Here is a 17,809-nt window from a genome sequence, read left to right on the forward strand (position 1 = left end):
CACAACAAAATACTTTGTGGCATAGCCATTTTCGGCACTGGCCAGAGTCTTGGGCCAAACGTGGCATAGTCCATAAAAACGAAGTAAAAATGCTATAAAAGTAACCTGCTGCCATCAGTTCGTCCTAGGCACACTTGTACAAACACCAAAAAAATCCTTCGGGGGTGGCTAGGGACATAAAACAAAGACCCCTATGCACTGTGTACTGTAAGGTACTCTGGACACAGATCAAAAGAAATCAAGAAATGGCAACATAGTCAAACGCTAAGGGAAACGGTTTCCCAGTACTGACAGCCTCAAGGACACATCTGCTTCCCCATAACTAGTGGGCAAAAGCCCAGAGGAGCACAGCTAAAGGCTGTACTCCACTGGAAAGTCAGGTTGGGTACCCCAAACAAAAAGCAAAAACTTTGGCAGGAGTTTACAAATGGAGGGGAAAATTGCACCCCAAGGAAATGTTTCCTCACCAGCATAGCTTCTGGTGTAGGTAGCTGAATAAAGTGCTACAGCTGTGTATCTTATAGTAATGTGTCTAGCACAATGACTCCATTAGCATTTGCTTTAAAGCAAAGATTGATGAGGGTACTCTTTTTGCATCAATAAATGGCCTAAGGTTAGATGCTCTACTTTAATTCAATACAAACACCAAGTCACAAAGTAAGAGGCAGTGCTACTAAAGCACCTTGGAACGGAAGGGGGAGGCGGCACAACAAAAAAGGCCTTCATCGCTAGAGGGGCATACGTTGAGAATGGGGTCATCGGTTGAAGTTAGTCCGTTGCTGGTGTTCACTGCAGAATGTACTGGATTGAGGGAATATTGTTCACTTATGTTCTGTTAATGGAGTGTATTCCTGTCTGGCAGCCTTTCTAAACAGACCTCGGAGATGCTACATATGCCATTTAATGTAAAGAACAACATCCTTGCACCCTTGATAGACAATTGGTCTGTAAGCCCCTCCTAGATGGTCAGTGTTGAAACACTTGTGTAGAGGTGCGTTATAAATGTCATATCATATAATTGCCACATGTAATCTGGCTATGCCCAGTTGTTGGTCAGGTGAGTATACACATCCCACATCATGCTAGGAGAACGGTCTATTAACTATTGAAACCTGCAAATTGAACAGCTTTTCTTTCATAAGTGGTTTTAATGTTGGTATGGGGGTGTGTATGCTATTAAATGAGAATTCTTTCACTTAGGACTGTTACTTGAATTGAAGTCATGTGTGCTGCATGCCTTTTTAAAGCCAGTTTTGGTGTTTTGGTGCTGACTACTAATTGCAGGGACCATTTGAATTGTAACAGTTACATTAACTCCTTAAACATGATGTAACAAATTAGACCTTTTCTGGTCAGCCTGATGAATGTCTGCATTGACTTATCCTGTACCTCTGTATAATCAAAGCTTCTTTTGATCTCTTCAGATCTTTTATGACCTGGTCAGACAGATAAATAGAAAAACACCAGTGGAGAAGAAGAAGCCTAAAAAGAAATCGACCTGTCTGCTGCTTTAAGCCTGCGTTGTGCAGCAGCTCTGAACCAGGTAAGATCAGGCACCTCTGAAATAGCGCGGAAGCCCTTCACTCCATTAAGTACATCTGATGCTGCTTTAAGCCTGCGTCGTGCAGCAGCTCTGAGCCAGGTAAGACCAGGCACATCCTTCGCTGATTTGAGCTTGCGCCGTGCAGCAGCTCTGAGCCAGGTAAAACCAGGCACCTCTGAAATGGCTGAGAAACCCCTCTGATGCTTTGTTACTCGAACACCATCTACCACCGCTTTTCTATATTCTCCCTCTGGTCCCTTGAGGAATGCCTCTGCTTTTCCATTTGTATCTTACTGCATATTCCCGTCTGCTCCTCTGACGACTCCCATCAGGGCAAACTAATCGTTTCAGACATTGTTGTTAAATCCGTATGTGGCCTTTTTTTGCCTTCCTTAATGGCTTTGGGTGCACTCTACTGTCGACTCAGGGGTCCTCTTTACACATTCACGTTCTGGCCCTTAATCTGGCTTCATTACTGATTGGCACAACCTTCCATTGGCTCTCTCAGATACTGTCATCAGAACACCACAAAGTAAATTAAAATTGTGTTTCTTGTTGACCTGACATTCCCACTTCTCTTACTAATAACAAAACCACACTCCTTGCTCTTGCAGTCAGACTGCTGTCCTGTGTGCAGACCTTTGCTTCCTCATTGTCCTACTGACCCTAGCGACTGATGGCCCTCTGCTGCCTTGTTTGGTACAGTCACAGCCACCATTGCAGGCTGATGCCTTACCAGGAGTTTCTCTAGGAGATGTTTCAGTAAATGCAAGTAACCTTGCAGTAAAAAATGCGCGCACTCTAGTTCCCAATCATTTTAATCCTTAAACTAGTAATAACAGGGTTCGATCCCAGCAATGTTCAAAAATAACAGGGTTAAATCCCAAACGTGAGTAGTAACAGGGTTGGATCCCACAAAATGTTCAAAAAATATACCAGGGTTAAATCCCAACTGCCAGTTCAAATGCACAATAGGTCTGCTCCTCGAAGTACTTTCAAGTCTCCAACTCTCTTGCAGATCATTGGTTAGGGATGGTTAACATTGCAAAGTGAATTGCCCCCTTTGTTTTTTCCACGTTTACGCTTCTGTATTGAATATGGTCATTGACAACTTGGGTTTTCTCGCAATACCTGCTTTCTCTACCACAGACCTGTGCTTGAATTAGAAATGTTCATTTATAATGCCCTTAATACCAAGAGTGGTTTCTAAGCGCAGGATCTGGATTCAAACCTGTGTTGCTGCGTCACCCCTGACCTATCCTTCCTCCCCAGTTATGGAGTCAAGGCATCAATGGGACATCTGCCTTCTGAAAAGCGATCTATACCGATTTCCTCAGCCACTCTCGTTTAGTCTGTGGAATTTTAATCAAAAGCGGGCAGCCCTCTTTCCGGACTTCCTTCAGCACTTGAAATGTCTCCTCGCTTCTCCAAGGCTGCAGTCGCACCCTTTGCTCTGTTATGCACACTTTCCATTTCGAAGTTGCTTTCAAACATTTTAGTGTCTCTGTTGGTGGAATGTCTGCATTCTCCCCGTCTATCTTGTGTGCCATATGCACCTAGGTTTGTGGCTGGGAGTGCATTCTTTGATGCACAACTTAAAGGCACCAACGTCTTTCGCCCCGTTCTCTAATACTTTATTTCGCTAGGTCTCTGAATTCTAAGTTAATTTGCTGGATTGGCACTTTTGGGAACTGCAGTCAATTGGACTCCTCTTTTCACAGACCGATAACAAATGTCTTTGGATGGAACAGTGTGCTCCGAGGGGATGATATTCACAGCGCTAGTTTGACCGTAGTTCTCACTTGGCTGTCCACAAAGCTGAACACCAGACTCCTCAAAAATGTACTCTAGTGGCTTAAGGTAACTGCTTAGTATTATGCCTCCCGGACCTAATTTATTCACTCGAAAGAATATCAAACTGAAACCAGGTGCAAACATGAAATCTTACCAACAGTACCTAGTGACTTTTACTTGCCATCTTTCAGGTACTGCTCTGAGTACTGTCTTTTGCACAGTTGCGCATTCAGCGTCGCAGCAACAAATTTGCACCAAAGAGCCTTGTGAGGGACACAAGTGGTTGGAGCAAGGAAGATTTGGCCTTTCTTCCAATGGCTGGTCTGCTCCAGCGAGCAATCACTGAATATTAGCATTATACAATTGGTCCTGGCTGGGGTATTTAACCTTTGAGCAGAGATGTGCCGACCATAGGTTGTCTGCCTTCCACCCTCTGGCAACATTCCAGTTCCTTGCTATGCCTGTAGACCAGTTGAATGTGTCCTCTGCTCTGGAGCATGGACCCATTTCCTTGACGCCTCCCCTACCCTTGACTCTGTGGATAACTAGTATTTGCAAAGCCAAGGGTTCGTGTACTGGGAACTCTCCCAGTGAGCCATGCTGCTTCGTGTCTTTCGGCGACCAGTGGGGCAAACACAGCGATCCAGTTTATAGACCCTTGCGCTTGATGTTTATATCGTGGATAGAGCAGCGTTTCCCCCAATGAGATGCTTTGTGCAGCTACAAAGCATTTTATTGTAATCGTTGAGCGTTCTAGAAACTGATGAGGGAGACCACCTCTATCCTGTTCATATAAACAGACCTCAAATGCTACCTATTCAAATCTTTTTACTATTTGCATTGATTGGTATATTTGCACTTTACAAATATGCCGGCATTTATTGCCATTTCTTTACAGCTGATTAACTTAAGTTCCCCCAGACCAGGTACATCTCGTCCTCTCCTGTTTCTATCAAAATGTACACCTTAATTTACTGGTCTGCTTTGATCAGACTCTGGTTTAAATGCTTGGCGTACATTGCCACCTGGGGGGGGGTGGTGCGTGCTTACCAATCCAGGAGGATTGGTGGAGACCTCGCTAACTCCCAACACCACTCCGCCCCCCCGCCCGCCCACCTTCATTCTCAACAGTCTGGGCTGCCAGACTCCCCTCCTAGTCCTGGAAATGGAGGCCATTTCCCCCCTCGTCCCCAGGGTGGCCTTGGAAATGTTTTTCAGTGTGGCCCCCATATTGCACTGAGGTAGCACGCCTGGCCCCCCTAAGTTTTGAGGGGGTCCCCAGAAGAAAATCTGTAAACAATAGGTCTAAATAGTGAATTTTAATACACCTGTCCCTGTGCTGGGATTCAAAAGTAGTATAACCTAGCAAAAAACAGACATGTGGAATTGCATACCGTAAGCTTTATAGAAATGGTTTACTACAAAGGGATTTGGGGGAATAAGAGGAGAAAGAGAGGAGCAGGGAGAAGGAAGAGCAGAAATTGGGGTTACCACACTGCAGGCCCATGGTGCAGAGGCCCACTGGGAAATCTCCAGAGTTGCCTGTATACCAGTCTACTGCTGAAGCCACCCCCGCCCGGAACGCCCCCGGAAAAGCTTGCTCCCCTCCAGCCATACCTTGAGCTTGACATCCCCTCCCCACACCCCCTGAACAGAGGGTTGATCTACTGTAGTCCAGAGACTTAATGGATAAAACTGACCCAGTCTGTACTTAATGCATTGTCGTACCACTCACTGTGGCACCTGCTAATCTATAGGGCAGCCGCAGCAATTTTCGGATATTCTACATGAAAGTAGGTCAATGATATTGGACATGTTTTATCCCAAAATGAAAAACTGAAAAGCCGATTTTAAGTGCGACTTATTTGACAACTAGACTTCCCTCTGTTCCATCATTTTTTAATGACCTAATTCCTGTAGCACCTCAGGATTGTTACATAATGCTTTTTATTTGCTATTGCCTGACTAAAAAAAGATTGCTCGTACTGTGCCTTATCTACCACAATGGGCAGGACAACAAGTTAATACTTTTTTTTTTAGTCCATACTACTAAAAAATAAACTCCATTATACTATTGATAGAACGAAAAGGGAGTTATACCTAACCCTCTGACTCATTCTAACCATCCTCGCTGGCTACAGGCCACCCTAAACTCCTCGCTCTTAAGTCTATCAATTCCACAAACAGCTAATGACCAAGCTGAATACTTTGCGGCAAAAAATTCCAGTATTAATGACTCTTTCCAAACCCCTCACACACTCCATCTGCTACATTTTACACTCTGCCTACTCTACAATGATCCCCTGCCTCCGTCAGTATTGGTGTGACTAAAGTGGGAGACCAAGAATTTTCTACTGGTGAAGGCTAGCTCCTCTTGTGCATCATCAGACCTCTCGCTACTCAGCTTGCCAAGTCTATTGCCTATTTTGTGGCTTCTCACCTTGCTGAACTCTTAAACCTGTTTGACTACTGTTGCTTTCCCTCGGTTTTCAAAACGCCTGTCCTCTCCTCTAAAAAAGCAGTGGGCTGACCCGAACCTACTGGTTAACTTTCGCCCTGTCTCTCCTACTGCACTACTCTAAAGTGCTTCAAAGGGTAGTGTTAAACAGGCTTACCAATTTCTTCGACATCCACAACCTTCGAGACCCCCCTCTAAGCAGGTTTCTGCTCCTGTCACTCCACGGAACGTAACCTGAATGTGTCCAATTTCATTGCCTCTGCTAAACTCTTCATTCTCCTTGATCCGTCTGCTGCCTTAAACACTTGATAACTCTGATCTCCTTAATACTGTCTTCTTGGAATTCTTTATCAAGCTCTTGCCTGGGCTGAATCCTATCCTGCACCTCACCAATTATGTGTTTCCTGGAGCAACAATACTTCCTCTAACTGTAGGTTTTCCACAAGGTTCTGCATTGAGTCTGATCCTCTTTACACGTCTGCTCTTGCGGCACTTATCTCCTTTGGGTTCTCATACCAACTCTTTGTAGACAACACCCAAATCTTCTGTTCCTGAAATCTCTTCTGATATCTCACTTTCTAACGGTTTCTCTGCCATTTAATAATTGGATTGCTTTGCACACTTTGATGTTAAACTCTACCAAAAACAGAGGTGCTCTTCCCTGGCGAAAGCACCCTCTCACCTGCCCATCTGGTTCCCACCTGAGCCGCTCCCCTAACCTCTTAGATGGAAACCTTGACATCATCTATGACCCTTCTCACACCTTCTCTACTAAAGGCAAGTCCCTGTTTATGCACACTCCATAGTGAATACAGCCTTCTAGGGAAATAAGCCAGGAGATGGCTTTGCAAGGATAACTAGGTTTAATTGTACAGAATACAAAATATCAGCAAAGGACTCTGCTGCTCGAATGTTCTGGTTTATTTTAGCACAAATAGAAGCTTAAAAAGCCAGGTGGCGTCACATAGAGGATAAATGAACGCCACTGGTTGGAGTGACCATAAACATGGGCCCACTCCATAGGGAATGCCAGGCTCCAATTGCTTGGTTTCTCTGCCGTCAGGCTCCACGCGGGTGAGCTGGGCTTCCTTTCCGTGGGCGAAGGTCAGGTTGCTCGATATACACTGTTAAATCTAATCTAACACAGTAAGCCTGCTACATCACTGTAGCGTGCACCTGGGTGGCTTGGTATTTGGTGCAGGGGGGGGAGGGAGGAAGAAATAGTTGTACTGGCCCACACATTCTGGGCTTCATTAATGCTGCACCGCCCGCACTCAAGGCCTCCACCCTTACCTTGATCTTTAAGTTATCCCTCCCTGTGTTTTGCGTTACAAAGGATGTGTTTTATGCTAAGGGGTGAAAGTCGCACATGCTTGGATCTTTTATGTTGACGGTTTATGCTAGAACTGGGAGGGTCAGCTTGTTTATCATGGAATGCAGGGGTGTGGTGGTCTGGTCAGTGGTGTGGGCTCCGGCTCCGGCTCTGGGTTGGCTGGGTGGTGGTTAGAGGCCTGCTGGCAGCTTGGTTGTGATGAATGGGCACTGCACGGAACTTGGTGTCTCATGGCCTTGGCAGGGCGCGTTCTGCCCAAGCATACTAAATGTTTGCAACAGTGAAGGACAAGAGGGAAGTGGACTTCCGTGAGAACTGGTGGTGTGGACTTATTAAGTCTTAATGATTTTGGGTCTAGTTAAATCTTTCCATGGAGCTTGACTGGTGTTTTTGTCATAATACAAAATGGCGTTCCTAAATGTCTCCTAGTGTTATGCATCACTTTGCGCTATATGGCTGCCGCACTGAGTTTCCTAGTGCTGCTCTCCCCCCTTACACAACACTATTTCATAGGGGTTTTTGCCTTACATTAAAGCTCCTATGGGTGTGGGATATGTGAATGTCCATCCCAACACTACTTTCATCTCCAAAACTGGACCTGCAGCTCATCTCAACCTAAATATTAGGAAAATCGGGCACCTCCTGCATTTCAATATTTTAACCACTCTTGTCACCTCTAAACTGTACTGTACCAGCATCCTCTCTGGTCTCCACTACTGTGCTCTATCCTCTCAACAAGATCCCTAACTTCACTACCACGACTCTTTCAATTCCCACACCTGCTTCCTCGTACCATCATCAAACTCTGACAGACGATGCAAAATAGGCCAGTTTTACATTTCTTACATTTCTTCATAAATCTATCCACGGTAAGGCACCACTGTATCTAGCCGCCTCTATCCAAGTCTACAAGCCTTCTCCTAATCGCTGCGCTGCCTCTTTTACTACTCTTGTGGCTACCCCCTCCCTGTGCTTCCTCTTGCTTCTGCTCTCTTCTTGCTCCACTTGCATGGCATGTCCTTCCCCTGGACATCCGAGAAACTGTCCACACAGAATTGTTCAAAACCAAAGTAAAAGCCTACTACCTCCTCTCCTCCGAGTTACCCTCTTAACCTAAATCTAATCTGCCTTCAAGTTAATATTTTTCTCTTCTAACCACCTTCTGTCCCTCACTTCCTCTGCCTCCACTCTTGCACTTGACCCATCATGGTCACATCCGTAGCGCAGCTGGTTGTACCGTCTACCTGCGCTAAGAAATGTTCAATGTTGGTTGTCCTTAATCTGTCTCTGTAATTGCACAAACCCGGGGATTGAACCTGTTACTCCGCGTCTTGCTTCCAGGGTGGGCACGTTGCGCCTCTGGTGACTGTTCCATTTACTCCCTTCCACAACCTGGTCAGAATGTCCCTCAAATTCGCCCTATTGTAATTAGCTCACAGCTTCCCATCAAATCTGGTTTCTTATCTGTTGTCCGTGTTTTTATGAGAGTAGTGTGAGTGGTTGCATATAAAATCATACGATTCATCTCTGGAACGCCATGGCGGCATGTCTCTCGTGGTTTAACTTCCCATGGTGGCCACCAGTATGAAATTATTTTGTCAAGTCACTTCCTGGGGCATCACTGCGTGTGAGCATTTCAGGGGAGACGCACACTTGATTTTGGGGCCCACAAGTCCTAGGGCCAGCACTGGCTGCTTTGATGTATGACCTTTAAGCAGAGGGGTCTAGGTGCTTCGCCCGTGGAGGTTTCTGGTAGTCTGGGGAAGGCTGCATGTGTTGGTGCACTCGGCGGATGTTTGTGCAGGTCATTGCCCCATTTGCTTGCAAAGTATGAGTGGAAGCGGCCCGTTGCCCTTCTGCCTGAAGCGTGCTTCCTGTGTTACATCCAGATTTCTGTTTTTATGCGTCTAATTTTTTTGGCAGGTTTTAAAATGCATCCCTCCCTTTTTAGCTTGTTCTTTATCCTGGAGCAAGCTTTTTTTAATCATCGGTACAGTGTTTATGCTAATTAGCCTCCCCGACCTCCAAAGCTCTATAGAAAGCCTGGGTTGCCATCTGCTGGTCTGCCAGTGAACTGCGTGGCACATACAGTACTTTTATTTGCTGTTTTGCTTGTGATGTCTGTCTACTATGGTAGCCCTATAGGATAAACCGAGAAAATTAGTGGGCTGCACTAATAATGCTTGGACCTTTAAATCCAGCATTAGGTGATTTACTGCTACATTAAGTCGGACGCGCCATTGACTTCAATCCAGTTTCTGAAGACTTCTGAAGTGTGCACTGCCTGCAGAGGTGAGAGGTGCGCTGCCAGTGGTAAGAGCACTGCTACTCGGAGCACTGGAAAAGGACTTGAAGCTGTCCCATTTTCTGAGCAACTCCTTTAGTAATGTGTGTCCTAATGCGCCCGTTACTTTGAGGCAGGTTTGACCGGGGAATGCCTGAATGCCGGCACGGAGATTTTCTTGCGGGGTGTGAGCTGGGGGATTTGGTGGAATTAAATGCGCTTAAGTTTAAAAGTATATTCAAATATTTATTACAACAAAGGCACGGCAAACCCGGCGACGCTCTAGCGTCCTATTCTTTGAAGTGCAAAGCTGTTCAAATACTGGATAGCTTCTTGTTTGGGGGAATAGACTTTTAAAGACGACCTCTAGGATTTGAACGGTTGGCCGCTCTCTGTGCGTAATGAGTTTTTGTGCCGATTCATATGTTTGCCTGCCAGATGTTGGGCCTCTTTGTATTGGTGGAGTGGATGAGACCCAGAAGTTATGTGCCAATCGCATCTAAAGCTCTGTACAGAAGAGCGATTATGTCAAATCCAGTTGCACCTATTCAGTGCCGACTGCTGAGATCTCTGGTGAGCAGTGGACCCCCTGCCATGCCGCCCAGTCTCACCAGTGTGAGAACAGCGGTTCTTTACAATGCTTCTCCTTCGCAAACTGCTTGGCTCAGTTGCTCATTTGCCTTTTCTGCACTGGCCTCAGTGAAAGCACCATTTTCCCTGTGATTTATTTTTATAACCAATTTCTTAAGTCCGAATTTGGACCTTTTGCTTTTTGGCGATTTAAGCCTCGCACTGAGATGCATGCACCTTTTCAGTAAGGAAGCAACCTTGCATGAGATGCATTCACCTTTTCAGTAAGGCAGGAAACTTGCATGAGATGCATGCACCTTTTCAGTAAGGCAGGAACCTTGCATGAGATGCATGCACCTTTTCAGTAAGGCAGGAACCTTGCATGAGATGCATGCACCTTTTCAGTAAGGCAGGAACCTTGCATGAGATGCATGCACCTTTCCAGTAAGGCAGGAACCTTGCATGAGATGCATGCGCCTTTCCAGTAAGGCAGGAACCTTGCATGAGATGCATGCGCCTTTCCAGTAAGGCAGGAACCTTGCATGAGATGCATGCGCCTTTCCAGTAAGGCAGGAACCTTGCATGAGATGCATGCGCCTTTCTAGTAAGGCAGGAACCTTGCATGAGATGCATGCGCCTTTCTAGTAAGGCAGGAACCTTGCATGAGATGCATGCGCCTTTCTAGTAAGACAGGAACCTTGCATGAGATGCATTCGCCTTTTCAGTAAGGCAGGAACCTTGCATGAGATGCATTCGCCTTTTCAGTAAGGCAGGAACCTTGCATGAGATGCATTCACCTTTTCAGGAAGGAACCAGTTGCATTGGTGCTTCGCGTATGCACTTCTGTGAAGTCTACATGCAACAGCTGTCCAAGCGCAAGAGCTCACCCACTACGACTCTGATGTTCATGTGTCAGTGTTCAGGAATCAAAATGGGTAATGGGCAGGATCTAAAAGCAGCCCCCGGGTACCAGGCATCGCCCAGTGAGAAGGAGCTGCCTCTGGGGGAGGAGGCGCTCATTTTTAACGTACCGCAAATCTAGATTGCACGTCAAATTTCAACACTAACTTTCTGCCTGTTCATTATGATATCCATGTTTTTTGATGGCCTAATGCTCCTGTAGCTCGCAGTTACAAGGCTGTTCGGGCTGCATGCAGGACCTTAATGACTCCCAGAATGTCAAACACCTGAGGCTGTATCATGAAGGCGTGGTCTCTTGGCAAAATAAACCGGTGTTCTTGGATACACTGTTTGAAGAGGTCCTTGAAGGTTTTCCATTTCTGTATTCTGCTGCCGCCTTGTCTGTTAACTCTGCTTGTGGTTGCAAATTACCTTCTCATTAACTGTATGATTCAGTGGTTGGTCTCTCACGGGGCGTTCACAAGCTGCGTGGCACTGGGTTCACAGTGGACAGGGTAATGCCGTAACTTGGCAGTAGTTTTAACACCAACGAGGAGCAAAACACAACTGTATATTTCTCTGCAGCAGAAGTGGCTATTGGAGGACAAGGTTTGTAGGAAAGGACAGAAGGCTATAGCGATTTTCTTGCTATGACTGCATAACCCGTTGCTAGTCCTTGAGTGTGCTTGTGGGCTCCTTATATAGGAACAGAATAAAAAGGTAAGAGTTGTTTTTGACTAAGATCTTATACTGTTTTCAAACAATGTTGTTGAATATCTAGGTAAGCATGTCAACCCTGTCCATACTAGGCGACATTATTCCATGCATGAGTACATGGCGAAATAGTTTTAAAAAAAGAACTAGGGCAAAATGTCAGTAGTACTATTGTGGGTAGTTAATGATTTAATATCCCATAGACTAACTGAATTTCCTTAGTTACTTGAGTAAAAAACACAAAGGAAAATCCCAATCAGAAGGTGGTTGTCAAGAGGAGTGACAACTATTGGGAGAAAGAGAATACAAAACACAAATCCACATTCTTGGTTCACAAGTACTTTTTCTAAGCAGGGAACGTGGTAACTAAAAGGTTGCTCAGAGTGCGGATAGGTAGATATTAGCCTCCTCAATGTAGCAACCACCGTCTACCGTTTTCAGCGGAACTGATGTGGATATGGCCACTTTCTTCAGGACAGTTTTCATTAGCATATGGCACAATAAGGTACTTAGTGACCAAAGCTGGTGTGTGGGCTATACATTACCACACTTAAAATGCCAAGGACTGCAGAGGCTCGAAGAAGGAAACCTAGAAAAGAGGACATAATCCAGGATGACTTTGTTCCTGCGACTCCAAGTGAATTGGCTCAATAATATGCAACAGATTCCATGCAATATCTTGGAAGTACAGTCTCAAGGCAAGGGCTGTCAATCGTTTTAGAACAATGACCTCTTGGGACATAATTGTCTGGGTAATATGGCACGGACCTTTAATTGGCTCCAATTGAGGTCAGTGCATCCTGGTAAGTTTTTCGTGTGAGCACTCTTGTCTGATGGAATCACTGTCAGTTTTTTAAGTTGACACACTACGTGGGTACAAATAAAACGAGGAACATGTTTAGAACGGACCCCGTAAATTGTGCTCTTATCTCAAAGTGAAGAACATTGCAGAGAAATGCCGTCAATGGCCTCCATGCCTAACATTCTGCACCTTCGCTTGTGATGAACCACATTTCATGCCAGTGGTGACGACTTCAGGGCAGTACAGTTGATGCCCAATATGCTGGCTCCTTTATGACTTAAGATGTGGTGGACCAACACCTATATCAGGGGATTGTAACCTGTGCCTCTTTTGGTCTAAAACTCGCAAGATCCCTCACCATGAACTGTTCTGGTTAGGGGTGATGGGAATTGTACACCTGGAGAGAGAAAGGTTGCAGACACCTGATCTGGATGAACCAATTACCTACCTCAATTAGATGGATTACACATTACTGATTCAAACAGCAATCTTTGAATGAAGTTCATAATTTAAACCACCTCCTGCATCCCATCCCCTTGAATCCATACTTCTATAACAAACCATCCTACGGGGCTGGAATAGTTGCTGAGCTTTGTTTGTGAAGCTGAGCTCATGCATGGCTATGTCGTTGCTTCCCATGCCTTCCATAGGTTTTGCAGTGCTTGTGATTGCGTGGATAGGACTGGATCATGCGGCACATTATGCCCTTTTCCGCCCTTTTATTCTTTCTAATTTGTATCTCTTGGTACTGGGTTTTGCGGTCTGTTTCCAACCACCTTTGCCAGATCAAAAGGAGTACTCTCCTTGCAGTCTGCTATGCAATGTCTGATCTTCCTGCATTTTGCTTGGAGTGCCTAGGCCCAGACCAGCACTGGGGTGCTTGTCCTAATTGCGACTCAATGGTGGCATTGGGTTCCTCAGCCCTTCAAAGACTTAAATAACGAGCACAAGGATCGATCAGTCAGTGATTTTGTGTTTTGGGGCACTCTGGCCGGGCAAACTTCCTGGGGGTTCCACACCAGTTCTAGCAAACATTAGGTTCATCACAAAATACCCTACACAAGGACTAAAGAGGACTCCAGACGCAACGCTCAGGTTACCCTGTTCCGGGGGTTAGGACGTCAGGTTGATTCCAGAGATTCCAGGTTTAGACGCTAAACCTGGTTCTGGCAAAGAGTTTCCCTGCTCAAGGGAGAAGATTCATGGATTGTTCTCTGAACCCAGAGTGGCTTAAGAGTACCGGCCACGCTGTGGTTTCACCATAGTGGCTCAAACTACCACCCTTGACCAAGCACTTCCAACAGAAGCACTGAGGGAAAATAGTTTTTTACAGCAGTCTCAGGACCTTGGCAGAGCCAGTGGATTGGATACTTCTCTAGACCGCGACATTGGCACTTTTGATGTTTTGCCCTTGGACATAATTATGGTTTATTCAGGTCTATCCTAGCCAGGCCAATAAACAATCGTGAGTCTAGTAGCTCCATTAAAGAGGTCAAGAACTATAGGATATTTGATATCGTGCAACCACAAACTAGCCTGTTCTGCCCTTTAGTATATTGCACACTAAAAGTGATGGGTGCCTAGATGCATCCAGTTTATACTAACCTGGCACAGCTTTTCCTCCTCATCTTACCAGAGTCTGGTGGACCAATAGCTGACTCCAAACCGATTGCCTTTCCTACAACGCCTCTAGACGAATCGTGCTAGGCATATCATTACCTCCCGCGAGAGAGATGGTAGCCCTTTTACAAACTGGGGCTTTGAGGATATTGGCGCTCATGGTGTCCTCCTTTTTGGTGGAAGAGAGAACTAAAACCCAATCTAGTTCAAGGTGTGCTAACGTACAGGTCTCCTATGGAGCTGCAATACGAGAGCCGTACGTGAGCACTCCTTGAACTAGATTGGGTGGTTGTTCTCTCTTCCAGTATTTTGTAACTTTGTGCCAAGGTGTGCTCTGATTACCTTTTGTACTATTATGAAAATTGATATGATATGGCATTTGTACCGCGCCTACACACAATGAAGTGTTTTGACTATTGATCTAAAAGCGGTGCTCACCCTCAATCACCCTGGTCCTGCTTTTTAGTTCCATATGAACATGTTTGCTTACAGCTTGAAGTGCAGGAACTACTTATTGAATTATATTTTTATTGGATGTTTAAAATGTATGGGTGGAGGTTGAATCCGGAAAGAATTTGCGACCCACTCTGAAATTAACTATTTAAGAATTAAAAACGACCGTAACTCAGATGTATAAAAAGCATGCTTGCTTATTTGCGCCTGATGAAATGTCCAAATTCGTTCAATGTATTTTTCTGCTAGACAATCATTCTACTTCATAAACCTTGATGTCATGCTCTAGTAACTTGTTTTTTTGTGCAAACAATAAGACAAACTTTGTGGATTTAAAGCTGGATGTACCAGGAAAGTGGATGCAGCAGTAAACGTTTATTTATTGAGCATTTGTAAAGCACATGTACATCAAGGAATGGTATTTCAAAGCGCCCACAGGGAAAAGGGTCTGGAACACGGGAACAAAGGAAGATGGAATAAACTGATGAACGGGAAAAGGGGCGTTCCTACTAGACCTTGTGAGCATTCAGAACATATACTTGCAGAGAGAGAAAGGGGGGTAAGTGCTGGGAATTCCACAAAGAGAAGTTCCTCAGTCAGTGCAAAGTGCCTGGCAGAGATTGCTTGGTACAGTGATTACCTGCCAATAATAAGTGCAGGCATTTGAGAACACAAGCCAGTGGGTTCCCGAAGGCAAGTGCTGGGCTGGGGTAGAAGGCCGGGACTCAGAAGGACACAAGGTCCCAGAAGGACACAAGGTCCCAGGCCACCAATCTCAGGGATTGTGGGGTATTAGCACGGGAGTGAGAGCAGGAAGGAGGTGGTGAAGGGGAAAGTCTTGAGGAGCTTCCCGAATGTGAGACCGGTTCAAGACGGGGGAGGAGGGGGGGGTGGAGACTGTTCCAGAGGAGGGAGTCGGCAGAGATCTGCCACTAGCTCGCTGCTTAGAAAAGCGCCTGACCTGCAGAGAGTTGGAGCCGGAGGAGAGTAAAGATCTGGAAGGAAAGTATTTGGGGAGAGCAAGTTGGAGATAGATTGGTTCTTGGCCCCAGACAGCCTTATGGATGATGCAGAGTGATTTGTTTTTGATCCTTGCAACAACTGGGAGCCAGTGGAGTGATTTTAGGGCTTGGAGGTATGGTCCCTGGGCTTGCGGCGAAGGGTAAGTCTCGCAGCCCTATTCTGGACAAGCTGGTGGGGGTGGAGAGAGGAAGAAGGGGGATTAAGGAAGAGGCTGTTGCAACAGTCCAGCCTAGAGAGTACCAGGGCTCTAGAGACATTGAGCTTCTGTGGAAAAGTGAGGAAAGGAAGGATACCTCCTGAGGAGGTGGAGTTGAAAATGGGCCTTCTTGGCAAGGTCCGAGATATGCGGGAGGAAAGGGAGGCATTGAAGATGATTCCAAGGTTTCTGACTTCAGTTGCAGGAGAAAGGGCAGAGCCCATAGAGGGTGGACAGTGACTAGTGGTGTGAGCCAACTAATGACCCCAAATGATTTCTCCCCCTTGCTACAAGGATATCTTTTGCAAACATCAAGGGATAGTTGTGTCATGTTTGTGGCGCAGAAGACTGTGATTACTTAAATCAGTGAGACTAAGATGGGGAGCTGGGTTAGGTGCTTAAAGATGGTACTGGCACTACAGCGACCATGGGTTCTGGGGGAAAAACTTGAACTAAGTGCTGCCTACAAAGGGGGAGGTAAATGTTGATCTGCCTTTATACTGCGCCTAATCTCCACAGTATTCGTTTCAGAGCATCTGTAAATGTGGAACTAGAGAATATTTTCATGATGATCTTGGAGTCCAACCTAAAGCCTCTTTCTCACTCTTATTCCCTCATCCAGTTTACCGGAATGAAGAACTGTTGCCTCATTGGCAAGTGCCAGCATCCCAGACTTCAGAATAAAATCCACAATCTTCACATCTCCGAAGAGGCGTCCCCTGTTTTATATTTGTGGAGAAGTGTGATCTCCTCCTGGTCTGCACAAGGTCCCTGAAAAACCGAAAATTGCTCTGTATATTCTCTCTTGGAAAACAAGACAATAGTATTTCTCCTTTTGCAGTAGCGGTTATGACAGATGTGAAAATAAAAAATAATGAACTTGACTCGCGTTGAATGATTATGCGAAAGAGCATGGACACATTTCAAAGTTACAAGATGCTATAATTAAGAAATTATTTTACCATGGTTCCTTCCCTAACCCTTTCCCCACCAAGCACTAAAAGTTTAACCGTTACAGTTTTACTTTATAAATATATATAAGAAAATATATAAATATTTCCCATTGATGGACTCACTGCAGCAAATAACTTTTTTGAGTCATTGTGACTTCATTTTATATTTAAGTCATGGAATATCATTTTCATTCTGCCATTATATTCTAATTAAAAACATGTTTTGTGCATAATGCTTTGGAAAAAAATGGGTCTTTTATAGGAAAACTGGTATAACTAATTTGTATGGCTTTCAAAGCTAAAATGATATACTAAACCAACTCTAATATTGCTTCTTGTGTTTTACTGTCACAGATTAAATTACAGCTTTTATGAATGATTAAATTTTAGTACATTTTCATTTTGTTGACTGTGGTTTTATTTCCTTGTTAACCCAGAACAGTTTATTTGATACAAAATATCTGTTTAAGTGGAGTGTAAAAAAGCATTTTAAATTTAGAGCTACAAAGTGAGTCTCAGCAGACTTGATGCCCAATATTTTTTTTGAAGAGTACCCTTTTTTTTCCGACTGCACCTTTTTCATTTTGTATACAGGATGTGCTTGCTTCATTTGCGTCTTGTAGGAAAGTAAGCTATTTGGCTTATTGTTAGTTCAGTGGTCGAAGTGAGCGGGAGCGGTTGGAAGCGGTGCTCCTGTACTTTTTTAAATTTTACTGCTCCTATACATTTATTTTAAAAAAAGAAACCGTCCGGAACGGTAGGAAGCAGTTGAAACTTGCACTTTCAGTGCGCTGAACTGAACGTTCCCTTAAACAGCAGAAACATGTGTTTGAGGGTGTGTATTGTGTGAGGGAGGTGGTGTGGGGAAGAGGTGAAGGCTAGCAGGGAGCATAGTTCCACTACTTTTCGTACACTTTGACCACTGTTAGTTTATTTACTGGTTAGACTTTGAAAATGCCCTGAAGGCTTTACTACGCCCAAACCGTGTCCTTCTACGGAATATAGCTAGTGATGCACAGTTGAACTGTCTGCAAATGTTCATTCATTTCTCACCTGCGCATAGGTACATTGCCTCATAGCTCTGGTTGGACAAGTCATTTGGGTACCTAGGTTTAGATGGCTGTAAATGCGGATGTCACATGTGCACTTTCCACCACATGGCATCC

General features: G+C 45.0%; 1 protein-coding gene across 2 annotated transcripts in view; it reads left to right on the top strand.

Annotated features, from left to right (window-relative positions):
* RAP1A (RAP1A, member of RAS oncogene family) overlaps positions 1–17,043 on the top strand; it is a 309,711-nt gene extending 292,668 nt beyond the window's left edge. Inside the window, exons 7-8 of one of the 2 annotated variants that reach the window (XM_069633309.1) lie at positions 1,425–1,543; positions 16,313–17,043. In XM_069633309.1, coding sequence (XP_069489410.1) covers positions 1,425–1,514 — 90 coding nt within the window. In that variant the 3' untranslated portion in view covers positions 1,515–1,543; positions 16,313–17,043. The remainder of the gene's footprint in view (positions 1–1,424; positions 1,544–16,312) is intronic. The other variant, XM_069633310.1, reaches the window with a different exon arrangement.
* Positions 17,044–17,809: the final 766 nt, after the last annotated feature.

This window comes from Ambystoma mexicanum, chromosome 13 (assembly GCF_040938575.1).
Source record: "Ambystoma mexicanum isolate Mex_15411 chromosome 13, UKY_AmexF1_1, whole genome shotgun sequence".
Lineage (NCBI taxonomy): Eukaryota > Metazoa > Chordata > Amphibia > Caudata > Ambystomatidae > Ambystoma > Ambystoma mexicanum.